The sequence below is a fragment of the Euprymna scolopes genome, chromosome 46 (assembly GCF_053919585.1).
Source record: "Euprymna scolopes isolate OS-2025 chromosome 46, ASM5391958v1, whole genome shotgun sequence".
Lineage (NCBI taxonomy): Eukaryota > Metazoa > Mollusca > Cephalopoda > Sepiida > Sepiolidae > Euprymna > Euprymna scolopes.
The window spans coordinates 160,912,812-160,938,094 of record NC_136527.1 but is presented as its reverse complement, the minus strand read 5'-3'; the positions used below and the strand labels follow the sequence as shown (position 1 = coordinate 160,938,094).

General features: G+C 29.9%; 1 protein-coding gene and 1 long non-coding RNA gene across 2 annotated transcripts; both read right to left on the bottom strand.

Annotated features, from left to right (window-relative positions):
* Positions 1-2,880: 2,880 nt before the first annotated feature.
* On the bottom strand, positions 2,881-23,555 carry LOC145270254 (uncharacterized). The gene is made up of 3 exons (XM_080125894.1): positions 21,444-23,555; positions 20,780-20,877; positions 2,881-4,074 (listed from the first exon to the last, which is right to left on the bottom strand). The coding sequence occupies exons 1-3, from the start codon at positions 22,669-22,671 to the stop codon at positions 3,211-3,213; spliced, it is 2,190 nt and encodes a 729-aa protein (XP_079982020.1). The 5' UTR covers positions 22,672-23,555; the 3' UTR covers positions 2,881-3,210.
* On the bottom strand, positions 4,545-13,514 carry LOC145271247 (uncharacterized). The gene is made up of 2 exons (XR_013865775.1): positions 13,229-13,514; positions 4,545-4,841 (listed from the first exon to the last, which is right to left on the bottom strand). It is a non-coding gene; the product is annotated as an uncharacterized LOC145271247 (long non-coding RNA).
* Positions 23,556-25,283: the final 1,728 nt, after the last annotated feature.

Sequence of the window (25,283 nt, the reverse complement as noted above, 5' to 3'; positions counted from 1 at the left end):
GTTATGATTTTGTATTGTCGCGTGCTTGACTCTCATGCTGAAACAACACGTGCTCATATAAAAAATAGGTCAACAAAATAACATGATTCACGATTTCTTTCTATTGTTAAATAAAAGTCGTATATTCAAATTTTTTAATCGCCTTTGCCTTAATGCTGTTTCTGACAACCTTTTTTTATTATTCATTTATATGCGCACTCCATAATCTATCATAAAATTATCATTTATCAATAATTATTGATTTATATGAACACGCGATAATCTAAAAAATGATTATCTCTATATAAATAAAATGAACTCAGTTTTCTCGTCTGACTTTGACCTCAATAGGATTAAGAATCTAGACATTTTACGCAGATGTACTAGGCACAAACTGCATCACGATTTCTGAGGTGTTGTATAGGCATATTAGCAATCCACTAACTCTCAGATCGGAACTTCCTATATTATTTCTGGTGAGAGTTCACTGCCAAAAACCGGTTACGATCAATGGAAGTAGTAAAGTCATCTCTCTCTAAAAAAATCATACTTTCACAACCACTCATTTACACCGTCCATGACCATTCACAGGAGACAAATAAGGACGACCGCCGGTTTAGGTTTTTATAAAATCTGGACTGCAATTAAGGTGAAACGTACCACGGTTACTTTTACGTTGGTTAAAAATAAAAACAAACACAAACCAAAAAACTTTACATTTCCTTACAGTGCATTAAAACTTATAATACTTCAATTCCATTTTATTTTGCATTCTTCGGTAATTGCCACATCGTTTTCTTGGCTTATTTTTTTTCGGGGGGGGGAGCATGTATCTTCTCTCTGTTTTTCGTTTTCCCGATCTTTCCCTTTCTCAAATTTATTTCTTCTCTCTTTCCGTGTTTCCTCTCTTTTTCGGCAAATTCAACCTTGTTTCTTTTCATTTATTTATTTTTCTGTTTCTACGAACTTTATTTGTTTATTTCTTTCTTCTCTCTTTCCGTTTTTCCTTTTCCTTCCGAAAGTTTAACATCGTTTCTTTCTTTATTATTTTTACACTAAAAACACAAATAATTGACATGGATTATTCATACGTTGTTCACATTAAATTTTCCACATTTTTACACTAATGCAAACAAATTACAAATACATTCTTTCCATTTTATTTTTATTTATTCCTAATTTTTTTCTGGAAACCATATATTACATGATTTTCGTTAGATTTCGTTTCGTTCTGTTCTATTTTTCTGTTTACATTTTTCCTACATTTCTGGAAAGTTTAACGTCGTTATTTTTATATATTTATTTCCGTTTTATTTGGTTTCGTCTAGTTCGATTTGTCTTTTTTCTGTTTACATTCTTACAAACTTTCTGTTAAGTTTGACAGCGTTTTATTCTTTTTTTTTCTTTTCTGTTCCCACAGATATTAATTTTCCGGTCAAATTAATTATCCCATCATAATTATCGCATTTCGTAATCTGAAATATCAATTTTACACCTACAGGGTGACCCACCCACCAAAACATAGAAAATATATCTAGAACATATGCTGTAGAACAGAGAAAAAAGGCCAAAGACCCTAGTGTTTTGATGTGATGTTTTGAATATAATATACTAGTTATGACCAAAGTTTAATTTCATTCGGACAAAACACTTAGAAACGGGACCTAATTAGAGATGGGACCCTTTTTGGGGGGTCACCCTGTAAAACCGTGCTTATTTTTACGTGGGTCACATTTTTACACTAAGACAAATATATCGATTATTTTTTTTCCGCAGTTTCACACTCTTTCCATTTTTTTAAACCATAGATTATGCGTTTCCGTTTTATTTCGTTTCGTTTCTTAAGATTTTTCTTTTTTCTGTTTACATTTTTTCGATCTTTGTGGACAGTTTGACATCTTTATTTCTTCATTTTTTTGTACCATTTACTAATTCATTCCCGTTTTATTTCGTTTCTTTACGTTCTCTTCTTCTTTTTTTCTGTTTACATTTTCCGAGCGTTTTGGAAAGTTTGACGTCGTTCTTTCCTTTTCATTTTTGGTGGGGGCCGCAGTTTCCACGTTTTTCTTTTGAGGGGGTACCATCAATTCAACATTTACTTTCTGGGCAAAATAATTATACCATCGTGATTATCGCATTTAAGAAATCTAAAATATCAAATTTTCACGAAAATCGATTTGGAACACATCAAACTATCACAGATTTCATGCTGACGTTCTTCTGTTAATATAAGGGGCGGTGCTGAAATAAAAACATTTGAAAACATTGTTATTTACAATAATACTCTTAATATTTGCAGGGGATCTTTCTTAACAAATATATGCAACATCAAATTAGATTTACTCATTGTTTATACGATCCCGAGCAATGCCGGGTAGCCCCGCTAGTTTATCAATAATTGTTAATTAAGATGAATAAATGAACAAAATTCATACGTAATTTTATTACTAATCTCTTATGATATTCAACTGAAAATAGATGAAGACCTAATCGAAATATTCAGAAAACAGAAATTTTCAAAACAGTTGAAACAATTAATGGGATTGAAAATAGTAAACATAATGCTATTCAAATAACATCTTAATTCAATGGTAAAAATATTTAATTTTGAAAATGTGTGCAATATATTTGTTCATGGTTTAATTATTTATGATAAGTAATGTCACTTGAGACTTGAGAATATGAATTCTTAGAATGAGACTATTCATATATTTAGAATATGTTTTTAATTGGTTTATGAGAAATAGAAAATTAACCTATGTAGTTAAACGTTTTTTATTATTTTATTTTGGTTATTTTTAAGAGATGAAGGGGTTTAGTCCTGGAGCTAACACTTAATTTTTCTCATATGTGTCACTAACGTTGATTTGTGAGAAAAAAAATATCCACAAACTTCACAAGAATGTGACTTTTCCCTTTTTTTATTTTACTTTTGTTAGTTTGAAGAGATCAAGGGACTCCTTCCTGGGGCTAACACTTGATTCTGTTATGATTTAAATTTATATCCGAGAGCTCTTTTAAGAATAGACACTGTTCCCTTTATGGCTGCTATCTGTATTTTCTTACAGCTTGGTCTTTCAGGGATTGCTTCTAAGTATTTTGAAGGTTCTTTTTTATTAGGCCAGTTGCTCCTGTCACAACTGGTATAAAGTTTATTTCTTTCAGAGACAATGTTGTTTTTAGATCATTTTTAGGTGCTGATATTTTGTTATCTTTTCCTGTTCAGCTCTATTAAGGCCAAGTGTGGGTTCTCATATGGGCTATTAACGAAGATATTGTAGAACAAGAATATCCACATACTTCACAAGAATGTGGCTTTTCTCCAGTGTGAGTTCTTATATGTCTCACTAAGTCTGAGTTCTTAGAACAAGAATATCCACACACTTCACAAGAGTGTGGCTTTTCTCCAGTGTGAGTTCTCATATGTCTCAGTAAATTTGATTTTTCGATACAAGAATATCCGCAAATTTCACAACAATGTGGCTTTACCCCAGTGTGAGTTCTTATATGTTTTACTAAGTCCGATTTTTGAAAGCAAGCATATCCACATACTTCACAAGAATGTGGCTTTTCGCCAATGTGAGTTCTCACATGTCTGACTAAGTCCGATTTTTTTAAATAAGTATATTCACACTCTTCACAAGAATGCGGCTTTTCCCCAGTGTGGGTTCTCATATGGGCTATTAATGAAGATCTTGTAGAACAAGAATATCCACACACTTCACACGTGTGTGGCTTTTCTCCAGTGTGTATTCTTATATGTCTCACTAAGTCCGATTTTTTAGAACAAGTATGTCCACACAGTTCACAAGAATGTGGCTTTTCCCCAGTGTGAGTTCTCATATGTCTGTGTAAATTTGATTTTTCAATACAAGAATATCCACACACTTCACAAGAATGTGGCTTTACCCCAGTGTGAGTTCTTATATGTTTCACTAAGTCCGATTTTTGAGAACAAGCGTATCCACATACTTTACAAGAATGTGGCTTTTCTCCAGTGTGAATTCTTACATGTCTCACTAAGTCAGATTTTTTAGAGCAAGTATATTCACACACTTCACAAGAATATGGCTTTTCCATAGTGCGGATTATTATCTAACGATGATTTTTGAGAATAGGATTATCTTCATACTTCACAAGAATATTGTCTTTCCCATTGTTGGACTCTTTATAATGATTATTCAAAACAAGAATATTCACATACTTTACAACAATGTGGATTTTCCTCATCGTGAGTTTCATATTTCACTTCAGTTGATGTTTCAGAGCAAGAATACCTATAACCTTCACAAGAATGTAGCATGATAATATTCCGACATTTCACAAGAATGTTGTTTTGTTAGATGACATTTGTGTAACAAACCCTGATTTTCAGACAAAAATGTGGTTTTCTTGATTTAATACACAGGAACTTTTTTTCACTTCATCATATTCTTTTACCTTAATAGAGGTACGAGCTGTTAAACGTTTATATCATATATTTTTTAAATTTCTTCCTATAATGTTGATTTCTCTTTTATGTGAAATCGTTTTTCTTTAGTGTAATTGTTTTCTGAGTGTATGTGTTTATATGACTAAGAAAATTATACTTTTTAGCATGCCTCTTTTTTCAAGCACGAGTTCTCATATATGTAAGTAAATATAAATTTTTATTCAGTCTCTTGATTTATTTTAAAATTAACCACAAAAATCCATTCAAGATGTGTTCTATTTTCACTATTTCATAAAAATTAATTTGCATTCTGATGTCCAATGTAAGAAACTTTCCCACAGATGTCGGTGTAGTCTTCCAAATATGAACTGTTTGTAGGATAATGTTTCAAGAAAATGATATTCCGTCTATAGCATTCAATCAGGAACATCTGTGAAAAAATATGAAAGATGATAATCTGTTTATTTCTGTTAATATAAGATTTATCAGATTTATCAGATTTAACTCACAACTTCTCGATTTATTTAATCAAAAACATCATAAGATACACGTTTTAAATGACCCAAATATTTTTGTAACTTTGTACAGAACTAGTAGGTACATGTGTTGGTTAGTATATAACTCGGTTGACTTTGTACATATAGTATTTTATATTATTCATTGTGGTAAGAAAATACATATATATATACATAAAAATATATATGCGTGTGTTTGTTAAGTAAATACTTACATATATATATATATATATATATATATATATATATATATATATATATATATATATATATATATATATATAAATATATCTTAATTGTACAATCAGATTACATTACAAAAGGTGCATCTAAACATTTCTTTTTTTACGATCAGCATCCTATAATCTATTGACCCCCACTTAGAAAATGTAACATTTTATGACAATATTTATTCAAACTATTATAACTTTACTTAAATGATAACGCTCTGAATTAAAATGTTTAATGATTTCTTTTCAATTATTTATAAATAGATTTTTCACATATTTCTAAATTGATTGTAACATATATTCTTTTAAATCAAAACATATCATGTTTTTTACAATTTGATTCAATCGAATTGAGTAATTAAAGCATCATTATATAAAAGTTGCTACAAAGTATGAAGCCACTGGATATAGAAAGTATTAAAAAGAACTAAAATGCAAAAACAACAGATTACTATTAAGAAAACATCAAGATGAAAGATTATAAAAAGCACAAGGGAATAGACTTCCGGTTTTCTTAGAAGAAAATGCTCTCATATGTGATGTATGATAACGAGATACCTGAACAGCGAATTAATGAAGAACACTAGATCAAAAAGTTAATAGAATGTAGGTTTAAAATACGAACTACTCTTGTCGGAAAAAAACAGTCGACAGCTCTCTCAACAAGTGTATGTATATTTGATCCAAAAAACGTAAAAGATAAATAGCGATTAAAAGGGGCAGATTTGATGATTCAATTTTTCTAGTGATCCCTTTACGGACAGAGGACTATTATTATTGAGATTCCACCAACAGTCGACAGCCCTCTCAACAAGTGTATATTTGATCCAAAAAAACTACAAAAATAAATAGCGATTTGATGATTCAATTTTTCTAGTGACCCCTTTACGGACAGAGGACTATTATTATTGAGAGTCAACCAACAGTCGACAGCCCTCTCAACAAGTGTATATTTGATCCCAAAAAACTACAAAAATAAATAGCGATTTGATGATTCAATTTTTCTAGTGACTTCTTTACGGACAGAGGACTATTGTTTAGACGATGAAATATGTTTATAAAGCATGTTCATTAGCATTGCATTGAAACAGTTATTGTTTAGACGATGAAATATGTTTATAAAGCATGTTCATTAGCATTGCATTGAAACAGTTATGATGTGCTGCTAACAATTTTACATGTGATTTATTAAATGCAGGCTGAGATGCTATGACGTCATAATATTATCAGTTGAAGACGAGTTGTTTTGTATCATAGATAACTTACGAAATGTGTAAAGTGTGTAACAACTCATCCACCAAATCAAGTTGCCCTTAAAAGTGGGTGGAAAGGGAGTGATGGACGGACACTGGATAATTAGCATTTACATAGTTATTGTCTGGCTTATCAACCCCAATCTAACAGGATCAGTTTCTGTCAAAACTTGTTTCGCTGTTTTATCAAGAATATTAACCCTTTACATAATAAAAATAAATTATGTCTTGTGCATTGGATTAGAATGTCCTAACAGTTTTGAGCTGCCACTAACCGTTTATGTGTGGTTTATAAGGTGTAGCCTTGGAGGAAAGTAAGTCATTTATTCAAAAGTGGAACAAATTTATACCGGGTATAATTTGTTTGGATATATTTGTTGCCAGTGGAGTTGCTGTCATTTTGTAAGTAGGCTTCACTGACATTACCATTATTAAACAAGCACTCACAATCCATTTGGATGGCATGCAATCATAATGTCAGTTGAATACGAGTTCTTTAGTATCACGGATAACTTACTTAATGTGTAAAGAGTGTGCAACAACTGACCTACTAAATTAACTCGCCCTCAGAATAGTGTGATGGACGGATGCTGCATAATTAGTTACAGAGTTATTCTATCTTACCCATATATTACAGAAACAATTTTGACAACTCTTTTCTGTCCCATAAGCACTTGTTTATGTGTTGTATCAAGACTATTTCCCCTTTATGTAATAATAAGTCACTATATATTGTGCATAATAATAATAATAATAATAATAATAACAATAATAATAATGCAGTATGTATTGTGCATAATAATAATAATAATAATAATAATAATAAAAAATAATTGTAATGCAGTATGCATTGTGCATAATAATAATAATAATCACAATGAAAATGATAATAATCCTAATAAAACAGAAAAAAATTTGACAACTCGTTCTTTTCTGTCCCATAAGCACTTTAGGTGTTTTATCAAAACTATTGCCCCTTTATGTAATAATAATGCACTATATATTGTGCATAATAATAATAATATTAATAATAATAATAATAATGCAGTATGTATTGTGCATATTAATAATAATGATAATAATAATGCAGTATATATTGTGTCTAATAATAATAATAATAATAATAATAATAATGATAATAATAATGCAGTATGTATTGTGCCTAATAATAATAATAATAATAATTATAATAATAATGCAGTATGTATTGTGCCTAATAATAATAATAATAATAATAATAATGCAGTATGTATTGTGCCTAATAATAATAATAATAATCACAATGAAAATGATAATAATCCTAATAAAACAGAAAAAAATTTGACAACTCGTTCTTTTCTGTCCCATAAGCACTTTAGGTGTTTTATCAAAACTATTGCCCCTTTATGTAATAATAATGCACTATATATTGTGCATAATAATAATAATAATAATAATAATAATAATAATAATAATAATAATAATAATAATTAATAATCATGCAGTATGTATTGTGCATATTAATAATAATGATAATAATAATGCACTATATATTGTGCCTAATAATAATAATAATAATAATAATTATAATAATAATGCAGTATGTATTGTGCCTAATAATAATAATAATAATAATAATAATAATGCAGTATGTATTGTGCCTAATAATAATAATAATAATAATGCAGTATGTATTGTGCCTAATAATAATATAACAATAGTAATTCAGTATGTATTGTGCATAATAATTATAATAATAATAATAATGCAGTATATATTGTTCCTAATAATAATAATAATAATAATGCAGTATGTATTGTGCCTAATAATAATAATAATGTAGTATGTATTGTGCATAATAATAATAATAATAATAATAATAATAATAATGCAGTATGTATTTTACATAATAATAATAATAATAATAATAATAATTATTATTATAATGACAATGATAATAATATGATAATGATAATGCATTATGTAATGTGCATAATAATAGTAATGATAAAATAATAGTAATTCAGTATGTATTGTGAATAATAATAATAATAATAATAATAATAATAATACTCACAATGATGATGATGATAATGATAATAATAATAATAATAATAATACAATATGATAATGATAATAATAACAATACAGTATGTATTGTGCATTGGATTAGCCCAAGAGTTTTTAGCTCTCACTCTCAATTTTGTGTGTGCCTTATAATGTGTACATATTGAAGTTAACAAATCATTCAATTAGAAGTCTTCAGGGTAGACACAAATGTTTGGATAAATGTTTTCCTAGTGTTGTTTCTGCAATATTGCAACCGGGCTTCAGCAACATCATCATTATTCAACAAACACTGACGACACATATCGTCATGAATTATCTTCTTGTTATTAAATTGAAGTTATGTCAGTGAGAACTGTATTTGTTTCGCATAGCATATCTTAAAGAAATGCTATGTTATATGTTGCAATTAAATTTGTGACACTTGATTACATAACATATCTTAAAGAAATGCTATGTTATATGTTGCAATTAAATTTGTGACACTTGATTACATAACATATCTTAAAGAAATGCTATGTTATATGTTGCAATTAAATTTGTGACACTTTCTTACAGATCTTTTCAAGAGTCAAAAATTTTCTCGCAAGTTTAAGATACATTTTATGAATATATTTTGAGGGAATAAATATTTGCTGTTTTGAATTTTTTATGGTTCATTGATGTTATATTCTTTTCATTTATACCTGAACATTTGTTCCTGTTTACAATTAATTGTGTGACGTCACTTGTCCGTTGGTATGTGAACCCTGAAATATAAACGTATGAATTACAAATTCTTCTAAAACTTACAAACAGGTATTTTCCAATTCTAGAGAAATATTAATTAAACTCTTCATATTTCTCAACATTTCTGAATGATTTTTATAACATTCGATATTTTCTCAGAAAATATTTGAAACCACCAAACTTAAATTTAATCCTCTGACGAGAAAAAGAGCCAATTTTGTAACGATTAAACTTAGGAAACTTTCATTCCATAGTTGAACATAAAAAACAAATTCGCTTTACGCCTTATGCTTAATTTTCAAAGTGAATAATTAACGAGTTGCATTCGCTTTCCAGTTTCTGTTACAAGTACATCCGATTGTGGTAAACATTTAAGCATTTAAGTTCCAGAAGAACCCGAAGTTGGCGGAGGGCAAATGCTTGGCCAAAGTGCAATGATAATGGGGAAAAATTCTTTCCAAACAGAAAACATGTATGGTATAATATATCTATAGATATAATTTTCCGAATAAGAAAGATTATAATTATTTCAAAAGCCAAACGACGTCGTAGCTCACTATAGCTAAAACAGTCAACAAACTGAGCGAAATTAGAGTCTTGGACTTCCGGTTTGTTGACTCTCATGGCTCTTGTGAGCTGCGACGTTTTTTGGCTGTGGAAATAATCATATATATATATATATATATATATATATATATATATATATATATATATATATTGGCAAAAACAAAAGCAACAACAATACTTTATAAATTATAAAAACACGTGGGAACGATACCCATTTCCCAAGCTTTATATATCTATTTAAACATTTGACAAAATGTTCACTAAGATTTTTTTTAAATATCATAACAATAAAAATTTTCTAGTTGATGATGAAACAATTGTATTATCCGAAAAAATATAAATATGAAATTATTCCTTGTTTTTGTGTTTTTGCCAGCATTACCGAAATGTTAATCATGTTGCTTGATATTAAATCAATTTACATGGCTTAAATTCTTATTGATATACGTACACTGTTATTGCCTAATAGATTTTGAATATATTACACCTTTGGGATAATATTTTTGTATATATAAGTTAAGCCATGCTGAACCTGGCTATTACCATTTAAGAATTCGAGTCACTATATGTTTATTTCAGTATTTTATCCAGTCGTCTTAAACTTCTCTTTGCCACTGGTATTTAGCAATTCCGATTCAGAAGAGATGTGGTTAGATATTGCACAATTTTTTGCCAAAAGATTCCGTGCATAGACCCCCTTACACTAGGTATCAAGACTGATACAAGCTACAATGTGTGTGTGATAATATGCAGATAATTCATTTCATAAATTATCGGACTATGAATAAAAACTAATGGACAAAACGCCTAAGAAATGTCTTCAGCATAAATAAAGTAAATAGTAAAAATCAGTTCCTTATTATTTTTACTTAAAAAAAGACCGGTTCGTACATTAAAGCATAATAATATAATGGAGATATTGACCTTCTCTGTAGAAACTATATACTTCGTGATGGGATCTTATATATATCGGCAGGAAAAAGGTCTGGCGATGGGATCACCAAGACCCGTGGCGCACTGGTTAGAGTACTGTAAAAAATCAATTGTAAAAGTGATATTGTCCTGAAGGTTGAAGGTTCAATCTTCAGTGTGAGCGACCGAAAAATACATTCGCAAATTACTTAGGACCTCTATGAAGTCATGGCTGACGGAACAAGACCACGTTACCCCGTGAAGTAAATAATAGGTTCCTCTCCAAGTTCCATCCTAATTCCCGAGTTCGAGAGAAACATTACCGAGTTCGACAAGATACACCTGAAGAAGGTCGGAGGTTATATGGACCGAAACGTGAAAATCACACTCAATATGAGAACAGTAGTCCGATGAGTAATAATACAAATAACCAATCTTCATCTCAAAAATTCCGAAACGTCAAAAATAAAAGTAAAAAACAATACACTAAAACTGCCATTTTCCTACACATCAAAAATGTTACAAAAAATATTAAGTAACTCTTTATACTCAGCGAAGTTTACCCATAAATTTGGTTATTACGCATCAATAGCTTTTAAAATGTATATGCAAGACTGAAATTTTAAAATCAATTTGATTAATTGTCTGCTTGAGTTGGGGACCCACCGCCTTGCCACGGGGGAAACCTCACATGTCTATGTGGTTCAGTTCACTATACATTGTAAATTGCACTGTAGAGAACTTTATGTTGATTTTATAGATTTATTTTTAAATACTCCTGTTATATCAAAACACCGACGGTAAAATTTTCGAAAAAGAAGAAATAGTGCCGCCATTTAGGAGTCCATATGGACCGAAATTACACAGACACACACAGACAAAGTTCCTTTTATGTAACACTAGAGATATATAAAATATTAAAGTATCCACAAATGGATTTAAAAGATTATATATTTGAGATTTTAGAATGAGGAATAAATTTAATGTAAAATAAGCATCCACTTCATGGCCAAACGTTCACAGCTTCCCATTTTGTAAGGTGATAAATTATTATTATTATTATTATTATTATTATTATTATTATTATTATTATTATTATTATCATCATCATTATTATTACTTTAAAAAAATGTCCGATTTATATGGCTTTCTTTTATATAAAAATATTTTTTAATTGTTATCCATTTAATTTTCTGCCCCTTTTCAAATAAAAATGGCCCCCTCATTAATAATAACGTTATTGTTTATGAAACCAGCCCTAACATAGGGAAGGATGTCCTTGCTAACTAATGTGTGTTTTCAACCAACAATTTAATAAACAGAAGCGTCAGTTGGTTGTTTTGACAAAAAAGACAAACAGTAGTAAAAACAAAACTAATATATTACACATAAATATTACTAAACACGAAAAAAATTACTCTTGTATGTATCTGGATAAGTTGGGTTTTTTTTTTCGTGTTTTCTACTTACTTTGAAATGTTTATTTTACACATAAATATTACTAAACACGAAATAATTTACTCTTGTACGTATCTAGATAAGTTGGGTTTTTTTTTTCGTGTTTTCTACTTATTTTTAAATGTTTATTTACTTTGAAAACATTAGTGATGAGTTTACGTTAGAACAAGAAAAAAAGGCTACGGTCATCTAGAGTCTGATAATCGTTCAAAAAGCGAAAATTAACCCCCCAAAAATGTGTGTCACGGTGATACGTTTTGACAAGTTCTGTTATGACCACCGATATTCTTACAGTATATTATTATTAAATGAATGTACAGAATAGTTAACATGTAGATTGTAATTGACCTCTAAAGACGTAAGAAAGCAAAAATCAACATGACCCTCCATGCCACGAAAGATTACATGTCTTGTTGACTACTAACTCGTCAATGAAGTGGGTGCAGAATATATTTTTTATTCTTGCAGATATTTTTTAGGCTTTTGAAATATAATAGTAAAACAAAAGTCGATTTTTACTTTTTGGATCGTAAAAAACGCTGGGTAAAATTATAAATATTTTTCTGCATTAATTTTCTACTAATTTTTTATGGCCGATAAATGAATACGCACTTAGTTCATAAAAAAGAAAGAGATCTCGATTCGAAAATAAAAAAAATAATATTCGATAAAATATAAAAAATTAAACGAAATTTTCAGCGACATAACAGCTAAGTGTTGACAGAAAAAAAATTATTTTAAAATAATTAAATATTGAAGTGTTGTTTTTGGGTTCATTTGTGTAACAATTAAACCAACTTTAAATTAAATTATTGATTATATGGTAATTATTATTATTTTCTCAGAAATCATAAGTTTTATTTAACAAACATATTTTTGTTTTTTACCAAAATCACTACATGTCAGATTGAAAATATATATTTTTAGGAGATTTTTTTAAATAGGATATTCGTACTTTTATATTAACGTCTCATAAAGCATGGTAAAAATCAACAATTTTTTTTTATTGGATTACAATTAACATAAACTTTTTTTAAGGTCTCTGATTATTTTTAAAGTTATTGGATGGATTTTTTTAAGTGTCTAAACAAGAAAAATATTACTTACCTATTATTCTTGGAATACAAAATAAACAAAAAATAAAGATGAATTCGCTTTTCTTTTGTGTTCCAAACAAAAAAGTGAAATGATTTATTTTCCTTTTGCCTTAAAAAAGAAAATTGTTTTGTTTGTTAAGAGTTCTTTAGTGAATTGATACAAATTCTGCTTTGTATGATCAATTCATTAATAATTAAAATATATGAAAACATAAAAGAATCAAAATTAATAGTTAAAAAAACATGATATATACGTGGAATTACTTAAAGAGAAAATTAACTGCTAAAGGACAATGAGGTCATCGTAAGACGGTGTAATTATTTTTTTGTTTCACGTGTAAAAAATGTCCGTTCATTAGTAAAGTGTCGAATTGTTTTCCTAACAAGTTAGATTATTTTTGTTAACGTTCAAGGCTTGTTTTGCTTTCTTTTGTGAATTTTCCTTTTGTGTATTCGATTTATAAAAAATAAAATACATAAAAATATTTAAAAGGCTGAAGATGTTATTATTCTTTTGATTAGTTCAATTACTATTAACGTCCAAGAGGAATTCGAGGAATACGCGTTTGTTAGTCAACAATCATTTTTTGTTTGTTTGTTTGTGTGTGTGTGTGTGTGCGCGCGCGCGTGTGTGTGTGTGTGAGACTAAACATTTCACATAAACAGCTTTATTTAAAAAAAAAAGGATCAAGTCAACGGCAACAAATAAAGGGGCATCTGGCTGTTTAGATAACCAAAATGCGAGGAATTAAACATTGAGGTACATTAATGTACATATCGCCTGTAAAAATGAAATTTGTTCTCTATGGAAATCGACGTAATTATTGTAAAAGAATATTAAAATTAAAATAACCCCTTTTCATGTAATATAATAACATGATATATCATAAAAACAAAAAGAAATTCAAACATTTGGAAAACATTACATTCTATTTTTTGGTAAATATCCAGATCCGCGACTACAGAACACCGACCACTCTAATTTGTTTTTTTTAATAGGTAATTGAGATCGCTGACAACGAATCTGATAATCAAACTTGGGGCAAATTTACCGTTTGCATGGTATTTACCTCTAAACCCACGAACTACTTTCCACCATTTTGCAGCTTCCGTTATATTTATGAATTTGTATATCTATGCAGACTCATAATGTCCTTGAACACTGAAGACCTGATATAATTTTACAAAATAAAACAAAAGAACTTGCTTGATCATTGACATACCCTGCCCGTTCGATGCCAGAGTGTGAGAGAAAGACCAAGATAAAAAAAAAAATGAATAAATACCAAGATCTAAAATGGGAATTAGTTAGACTGGAAATGTAAAGAAGTCATGTGATTTGAACGCTTGGGACTATAACAAAAAGTCACCACAAATGGCTTAATCAAATTGAAAAGACAATTTCTTTTACAATCTTACAAAAGGCTTGCCAGTTGAGAACAGCGAAAGTGTTAAGGTATAGCTTGAATGTCTAAAAAAAAGTAAATAAATATAAATAAATAAAATGAACAATAAAATAATAATAAAAATTAAAAAAACATCATAAAGTTAAGAATGTGATGAAAGTATTAAGGCATAGCTTGAATATCTAAAAAACATAAATAAAAATAAATAAACGAAAAATAAAATAATAAAAATTTTAAAAACATCAGAAAGTTAAGAATGTTATGAAACAATAATAATATATCAAAACCTCGAACTGTACGACAGTCAAGGTGATTCCCATTGTAATTGAAAAGTTTGCAGCCTATTGGCTGATAGCAAACACGCTATGTAACATACAAATATCTGTGCATGATGTCGCTAAGCTAATCAAGAACATTGATTCCAGTAAAGCTATTGGCTATGACGGCATCCCAATCATAGTGTTAAAAGGGCTTCAACCAGAACTTGCCCCCATACTTACGAAACTGTTTAAGCGTTGCCTTAAGGAGAAGTGCTTTCCGACTCCCTGGAAAATCTCATCAGTATGCTCTGTATTTAAGAATTCAGGTGATAAGTCATCTCCCTCTCAGTACAGACTAATAAGTCTCCTGTGTGTCATGAGTAAGTTGCTGGAATCCATATTAGATAGAGAAATAGTCAACCACCTCAGCAGAAATAACCTTCTTAGTGACACACAGTATGGTTTCCGTTCTGCAAGACCTACGGCAGATGTGCTAACAGTTATATCTCATAGGATTAGTGAATCTCTTGACAAAGGTTTCCTTTCTAGGGCAATTGCTCTTGACATATTAAAGGCCTTCGACAAGGTATGGCATAAAGGCCTACTTCACAAGATCTCCAGCTACGGTATAACTGGAAATATACTCTCTATCATTAAATCATTTCTATCTGATAGGCTTACATCATCAACGCTCTGATCCCCATTTGGCATCAATTGAAATGGATGGCTATCGTTTAGGAGAAGCCCCATGTTTTAACAAGCTTCTAGGCTTGACCTTCACTCCTGATCTGAAATAGAACATGTGCATCAAGTCTGTTGTCAAGGTCACTGGAAAGATGGTGGGATCCTTCTATCGCTCAAGAACATATCTCACTACTGATGCAATTCTCTATCTGTATAAAAGACAAGTACGTCCAAGGATGGAATTCTGCTGCCATATCTGGGCATGAGCTACTAAAACAGCCTATCCTGCCTTGACAGAGTACAAAATAGACTTCGTGGCTTAGTGGGGGATGCCCTTTTCTCTTCCCTGCAACCTCTCTCCCACAGAAGAGACGTTGCAAGCCTATCTTTGTTTTATCGTTATTTCCATGGCAGGTGCTCGTCTGAACTCCAATCCCTGGTCCCCCTCCCCAATTTTTTACAAAAAACACCCGTCAAGCTGAATCCACTGTCAAAAACTTTCCCCACTCTTTATCTATGCCTAAATCAAAACGTAGATTCCATGAAAAAAGCTTCTTTCTTAGAACTGAACGCCTGTGGAACTCTGTTCCGTCTGCCTGTTTCCCTACTGACTACAACTTGCATGTCTTCAAGTCCACCGTAAACTAATTCCTGATAAACCGCACCTTAAGTAGACACTCTAAATATACACACTAACGTACTGGACTTACAATAACCCTTATCCCTGAGTGGCTTCCAGGTGGTGACCACCTTTGTAAAAAAAACATGGAGATATTCTAATTGTTTTAAAATATACAATGCACAAATATCGATTAATAATTGTTTTAGATTATGCATTGTATAAATATCGATTAATAATTGTTTTAAACTATGCATTGTATAAATATCGATTAATAATTGTTTTAAAGTATGCATTGTATAAATATCGATTAATAATTGTTTTAAACTATGCATTGTATAACTATCGATTGATAATTGTGTTAAACAATGCATTGTATAAATGTCGATTAATAATTGTTTTAAACTATGCATTGTATAAATATCGATTAATAATTTTTTTGACTATGCATTGTATAAATATCGATTAATAATTGTTTTAAACTATGCATTGTATAAATATCGATTAATAATTGTTTTAAACTATGCATTGTATAAATATCGATTGATAATTGTTTTAAACTATGCATTGTATAAATATCGATTAATAATTGTTTTAAACTATGCATTGTATAAACATCGATTAATAATTGTTTAAAACTATGCATTGTATACACATCGATTAATAATTGTTTGAAACTATGCATTGTATAAATATCGATTAATAATTGTTTTTAACTATGCATTGTTTAAATATCGATTAATAATTGTTTTAAACTATGCATTGTATAAATATCGATTATTAATTGTTTAAAACTATGCATTGTATAAATATCGATTATTAATTGTTTTAGACTATGCATTGTATAAATATCCATTAATAATTGTTTTAGATTATGCATTGTATGAATATCGAATAATAATTGTTTTAGACTATGCATTGTATGAATATCGATTAATAATTGTTTAAAACTATGCATTGTATAAATATCGATTAATAATTGTTTAAAACTATGCATTGTATAAATATCGATTAATAATTGTTTTAGACTATGCATTGTATAAATATCGATTAATAATTGTTTTAAAGTATGCATTGTATAAATATCGATTAATAATTGTTTTAAACTATGCATTGTATAAATATCGATTAATAATTGTTTTAAAGTATGCATTGTATAAATATCGATTAATAATTGTTTTAAACTAGGCATTGCACAAATATTGATTAATAATTGTTTCATTTCAACTGGTGAAAAAGCGCTCATTTTTTATAGAATTTTCATTTTTTAGATGAACCTAAAAAAATGTTCATGCCTTATACATGGGTTATATATATATTATGTCTTATGCTAATATATATATATATATATATATATATATATATATATATATATATGTATGTATATATATGCAAGTAAATGTTTAGGAGTTTCATTCGTAGGCCAGTTTCTGTTGCAAACAAGTTAGTTAAGAAATCATTTAGGCATAATTTCTGGCTATACTCGAACTTGTTGGCATGATTGTTGTTGGCATGATTGTAGTGATTATTGAGGGAAATGTTTTTCAAACAGAAAAAAACAGGAAGCGCAATATACATATATATATATATATATATATATATATATATATATATATATACAGACACACACACATATATATACAGCAATTGCTTCGTATTTACATACATTAGCCCACTACTCCCCACCAACGTCATCTTAGTTTTCTTTTTAATTGTCAGCGACAGCCAAACAACCTCCATGTGTTTAAACTTGTTTCACGTCTGTCTCCGTTGTTTGTTGGGTTGTGTTTAGAGGAGCACACGACTATAAACCTCCCATTCAAAACGGAAGTTCTTTTTCAAGCATTCATAAACTACATTTAACATCCCAATGAATGCATTGCCGATGATACTTACGAGCTATATAATGGTTGTGTAGATTTGGTTCCTAGATGTAAATCAAATGGAACTCGTGTGATTATTAAACAGTGCTCAAAGTAAGACAGGTTTGGTATAGTCTGTTTATTATTGGTTACATATGTGCATACATGTTTTAATGGATTCCCAATTCAAGAATACCACTTTATCAGATAAAAGAGAGGCGATATATTGAAATGATGTTACATGATAAGGGCTGTCCTCTTTTCATGTAAGTATAAAAATAGAGAGATTACTTAAAATGAAAATAAAATGAGAGAAAGCAGAAATCGAACCTTGGATATAAGTTTTAAAGAACAATAGGTTTAAATGGAATGTCCAGTAAATTGTTAATTCTGATGAAATAAATAATAAATAAACTATTCAATTGTTAGAAAGAATGTGGATAATAAAATATGGGTTAAATAAATTAGATATGTAGGTTGAATTCCTTTGTAAAAACATCAAAGAAAAAATAGGTTATTGGGAAATCATAATCTCGGAAACGTGCAAATTCGAATCTTGGACATCCGGTTTGTTGACTCTCATGTTGACTCTCATGGCTCTTGTGAGCTGCGACGTTTTTTGGATGTGGAAATAATCATATATATATATATATATATATATATATATATATATATATATATATATATATATATATATATATCGACAAAAAATAAAAGCAACAACAATACTTTATAAATTACTAAAAACACGAGGGAACGATAGCCATTGCCCAATGTAGTGATAACAAAATGAAAATGTGTCAAGATGCGTACAAACTTTGTATTTTTTCAAACATCTGACGAAATGTTCACTAAGAATTTTTTAAATAATATAACATTGAAATCATCTAGTTGATGATGAAACACTTGTATTATCCGAAAAAATACAAATATTAAATTATTCCTTCTTGTTGTTGTCTCATCAACAAAAATATTCAGTGTTTTTTTAAAGGCACCAAAAATAAAACTAGCATTTTTTTTAAGGCAGAGGTATCTTTTAATGGTTTGTCTTCTCTCTCTCTCTCTCTCTTTCTCTCTCTCTCTCTCTCTGTATATATATATATTTTTCAAACATTCATAAACTACATTTAACATCCCAATGAATGGTTCGTCTTCTCTCTCTCTTTCTGTATATATATATATATATATATATATATATATATATATATATATATATATATATATATAGGGTGTCCATAAAGTTACTATACAGTCTTATAGTTTTATTTATTATATTTGTATTAATAGTTAATATTTATTACAGGGTGTCTGTATAGTAACTTGTAAGACTGTATAGTAACATTACGGACACCCTGTATATATATATATATGTATATATATATATATATATATATATATATATATATATATATATATATATATATATAATTTTTCAAGCATTCATAAACTACATTTAACATCCCAATGAATTAATTGACGATGATACTTACGAGCTATATAATGGTTGTGTAGATTTGGTTCCTTAATGTAAATCAAATGGAACTCGTGTGATTATTAAAAAGTGTTCAATGTAAAACAGGTTTGGTATAGTCTGTTTATTATACAAACATTATTGGTTACATATGTGCATACATGTTTTAATGGAATCGCAATTCAAGAATACCACTTTATCAGACAAAAAAGAGGCGATATATTGAAATGAGAGTCAAAATTACATTCATTTTATATAAGGGTGCGGTTTACATTCTGGAAGAAGGTTAGGTGCATACATTGTTACTGTGCATAGCAGTTTTTTTGGGGGAGGAAAGTTTGGCGAAAGAAGCGAGTAAGGGTAAGGGTTATAGGAGGAGGGGTTATATGATTCCGTGTGGTTAAGCTCTCGAAGCGGGAAGGTGTTGGTACATTGTAACTGGGTTGCTGTTTATTGGCCCAAGTTTTTGCTTTGATCACATGCTCTCCATAATAATATAAATTAAGAAATAAAAACACAAGAACTTTCCTTTCAAGCAAAAATTATAACTAACAAACTTTTTAAAAAAACCTTGCAACATCACCTTGAATATAAATTCATATGTATATATATATAAATTGTATATATATATATATATATATATATATATATATATATATATAATAGATTAATTTCCTCGATGTAAATGAAATGAAAAGATGTGGTGAAAGAAGCGAAGAGGCGTGATGGGTAAAGTGGAGGGGGTACGATTCCGTATGGTTAAGCTGTCGCAGCAGGGAAGTGTAAGTACATTTTAACTGTGTTGTTGTTTATTGGCCCAAGTTTAAAATGATAAAAAAATTTAAATTGTTGCTACATAACTTTAAATATAAATTCATACTGTTATAAAATATACCAAATAAAAATTATAATTGTACGCTAAAACTGCCATTCTCCTACACACAAAATTTTGAAGCAAAAATAAACAAGAATATGGTAGTAAGACTTTACAATATGCGTTTAAAACGTACGTGCAAAGAATTATATATTCTGTGATTATTTCTATATATATAAAGAATAATGGAAATAATATTTCAACAAATAACCCTATTTACCATTTTAGTGAGTCCAACCAATATTCTTTTTTTAGGATTCTAGCCATCCTTTTCAGTGCAGCTCTGTTAAGTCCTGTATCATTTGATACACTAACCTCTATTATAGTCACTTTTTTTTATTTGTGGTCCCCAATCCCTATATCCCAACCGTTTGCTCGGCTGTACGTTCACAGGATTTCTTGTTACAGATTTTTCAATGAAGCTATTTACAAACTCCATTATAGCGATCTGTATCATGATAATCTCCATGTAAGACATTGCAACTGGAGATCAGTTTAACAACACTCTCATTATCATTGTTTGCAGAACCGACATTTATTGTTATTGCTTGGACCACTCATCTTTTTAAGGCATTCGTCATGAAACCCTGGTCTTGTGCAGCCAATATCAAACTCTCTTGGTCATAATAGAAGGATTCTCTTTAGAGCTAGTCTAGGAGATCATCTCTATCGATCTATTCTTGGGGAAGTTCAGTCGGAAGATATTTTGCCATTTATGGTTTACCCAGTCTTCTGTTTTAATACTATGGAACTGTCTAGTGTGTTTTTTCTGATTTTGTGGGCTATTTTCGGGCAGTCATTTGCTCGATTCTCATGATGAGCTTTAATTTTCATCAGGTTTAGATTACATGAACTTATGTTATGGCTTATGCTGACAATTGTAGCTGATGCTTAACTTGCGAAAGTCCTATAAATGCTTCTCGTTCAGCTGAGGCATGATTTGATTTTGAGGAATGACTCAGTATTAGGTTAACACTTTCTTTTTCTTTGTGTCGAGCCAATTAATATCTTTTTCATACCAGTAAATAATCGCAATAGTATATTTTAACTCTGGCATGGTAAGTGTGTTAATAGCCGTGTTTTCATATGTCTGATTAAATCAGACTTTCTAAAACAAGAATATCCACAAACATCACAAGTGTGTGGCTTTTCTCCAGTGTGAGTTCTTATATGTCTAACCAATGATGATTTTAGAGAAAAAGAATGTCCACACACTTCACAAGTGTGTGGCTTTTCACTAGTGTGCGATGTCATATGTCTCACTAACATGGATTTTTCATAACAAGAATATCCACACAATTCACAAGAATGTCGCTTTTCTCCAGTGTGAGTTCTCATATGTCTGACTAGCATTGATCTTTCAGAACATGAATATCCACACACTTCACAAGTATGTGGCTTTTCCCCTGTGTGAGTTCTCATATGTCTCAGAAGCTTTGATTTTCCAGAACAGGAATATCCACACAATTCACAAGTATGTGGCCTGTCCCCAGTGTGAGTTCTCATATGTTTCACTAACTTTAACTTTCCAGAAAAAGAATATCCACGGACTTTACAAGCATGAGACTTTTCCTCGGTGTGCGTTTTCATATGTCTCATTAACATTGATTTTTCATAACAAGAATATGCACACAATTCACAAGAATGTCGCTTTTCTCCAGTGTGAGTTCTCATATGTCTCACTAACGTTGCTTTTTCAGAAAAAGAATATCCACACACTTCACAAGTATGTGGCTTTTCCCCAGTGTGAGTTCTCATATGTCTCATCAACTTATATTTTTCCGAACAAGAATATCCACATACTTCACAAGAATGTAGCTTTTTCTCAGCGTGCATTTTCATATGTCTCAGAAATTTATATTTTTCAGAACAAGTATATTTACACACTTCACAAGTATGTTGCTTTCCCCCATAGTGCGTTTTCATATGTCTGACTAATGTTGATTTTCTAGAACAAGAATATCCACACACTTCACAAGAATGTGGCTTTTCTCCAGTGTGAGTTTTCATATGTCTCATTAACATTGATTTTTCCGAACACGAATAGCCACACACTTTACAAGAATGTGGCTTTTCTCCAGTGTGAGTTTTCATATGTCTCACTAACATTGATTTTTCCGAACACGAATATCCACACACTTCACAAGAATGTGGCTTTTCTCCAGTGTGAGTTTTCATATGTCTCATTAACATTGATTTTTCAGAACACGAATATCCACACACTTCGCAAGAATGTGGCTTTTCTCCAGTGTGAGTTTTCATATGTCTCACTAACATTGATTTTTCAGAACACGAATATCCACACACTTAACAAGAATGTGGCTTTTCTCCAGTGTGAGTTCGCATATGTCTCACTAATGTCGATTTTTCAGAAAAAGAATATCCGCACACTTCACAACTATGTGGCTTTTCACCAGTGTGTGATCTCATATGTCTCACAAACTTATATTTTTCCGAACAAGAATATCCACACACTTCACAAACTTGTGGATTTTTCCCACTGAGTCCTTAAATGTATTACTAACGTTGATTTGTGAGAAAAATAACAACCGCAAACTTCACAATTATGTGGCTTTTCCTCCGTGTGAGTTTTCCTATGTTTGACTAAATCAGATTTTCTAGAACAAGAATATTCACATACTTCACAAGAATGTGGCTTCTCCCCAGTGTGAGTTCTAATATGCCTCACTAAGGATGATTTTAGAGAAAAGGAATATCCACACACGTCACAAGTATGTGGCTTTTCACTCGTGTGAGATATCATATGTCTCACTAACATTGATTTTTCATAACAAGAATATCCACACAATTCACAAGAATGCCGTTTTTCACCAGTGTGAGTTCGCATATGTCTGACTAACTTTGATTTTTCCGAACAAGAATAACCACACACTTCACAAGTATGTGGCCTTTCTCCAGTGTGAGTTCTCATATGTCGCACAAACTTATATTTTTCAGAACACGAATATCCACACACTTCACAAGTATGTGGCTTTTCCATAGTGTAAGTTCTCATATGTCTCACTAACGTTTATTTTTCAGAACGAGAATATTATCATACTTCATGAGAATATTGCTTTCCTCAAGCATTAATCCGTATGTTTAAATAAATCTGATTCTTTAGAACGAGAATGTCAACACATGTATTTTTCTGTGTTAGTATTTCCGTTTTAGTCAATCATATTTATCAAAACAATTATATCAACACACTTGACAAGATTGTAGTATTTTCTATAGTGTGACTTCTCTAACTGATTTTTCAGATCAATAATATGTACAAAAGAATTTAATTTTCTTTCCAGTTTCTTATCCATATTCTTATATATTTCAACCGGGAGATCTTTTTAAATTGCTCATTTTCTTGTATTTATGTTTTAATCGAAAAGTGTGAATCATGATGAACAAAATCTGAAGATTAAGAAGAACAAAAATATCAACAACTTTTCTCAAGTGTGACTATTTATATGGTTTACTGATATTTTTTACTATCAGACGCAGTAAATTTTACCCACAGTCTGGTATATGCCAACTGAGAGATTTTTTTTTAATTTTCCACGTTGAAAAATTTATTTGTAATGTATCACTTTTTAACAAGACTTTTCGTACTTATTTATAGTTCCTGGTACTTTAAAATATTGCCTTTTTAAAAGTTATTTTTCTGCAATTTGTGATTCGATCTTTCATTAACTTTTGATTTATTTGAACATTAAACAAATAATAAAAAGTTTTACTACCTTTTAGATGTGTTATGTTTTTTCACTGTTTCACAAAATTCGTTAAATAGTTGTGTCTAATGTAATAAAACTTCCAACAGATGTCGCTGTAGTCGTTCAAATAAGGGTACAACTTTTCATAGTATAATGCTGAAATGAAGGTACAACTGTTCATAGTATAATACTCCATTAAAATTTAATAATTGGGTTCGATCAGGAACATCTGTAAAAAATAATGAAATTCAAAATTGTTATTGCATTCACATAATAGTATTGTGTTTGTTTATTGTTTTCAATATTGTTTACTTAAACTGACAATCTTAACTTTAATTTATTATAAAAAAGTAATAAAAGACACGTAACAAATACTGGATTAGACTCACTTTAAGACAGAAATAACCAAATATTTTCTAACTTGACACAGAGTCAGTTGATACAGATTTGTTCTTAAAATCCAGTCTAGTTGAAACCATATCTAGCATTTATTATGATCTAGATAATGAGAATGGAACATATCTATGTATCGTATGCTTCCCTATATATATATATATATATATATATATATATATATATATATATATATATGTAAAAATAAGAGCAAATTACAAAAATATTTATTGCATGGACGTTTTTTGCATTCCTCAAACAATAACATGTGATTGATATATGTTTATTGCCCCAATTGATTTGACTGAAAAAAGCTACAGCGTGTTTGATAATATTAATAAATTGTATTCATTTATTCTGGTTTTTGTCATATATTTGTATATTTCTATATCCTATTATTCGACGTAAGATTTGAAGAAATATATCCGTTCACCTTTAATTCATCTGAATACAAAAATATTTGTAAATACAGACTTTTAATTTATATAGATTTTAATGCTTCATCTGTCCTTAAATATCAGTACTTATAACTAATATAGGTGTTAATGATTTAGTTGCCATATGCACTGAGTATTTTTCCATACATAACCGGATGCAACTTACAAAACTATCTTCGTGTTAGACAAGGTGATGAAAGATTCTCAGATGTAATAAAACCTGACTTTGGAAATCCCTCTGTTTAAAACCTCCATGAGAATGCTGAAATGCAGTACTGTAAATGTACTGTAAAAAAACATCTCGCTACTCAATTGTAGTCTCTTAATTGTTTTTAATAGTCGAAAATAGTAG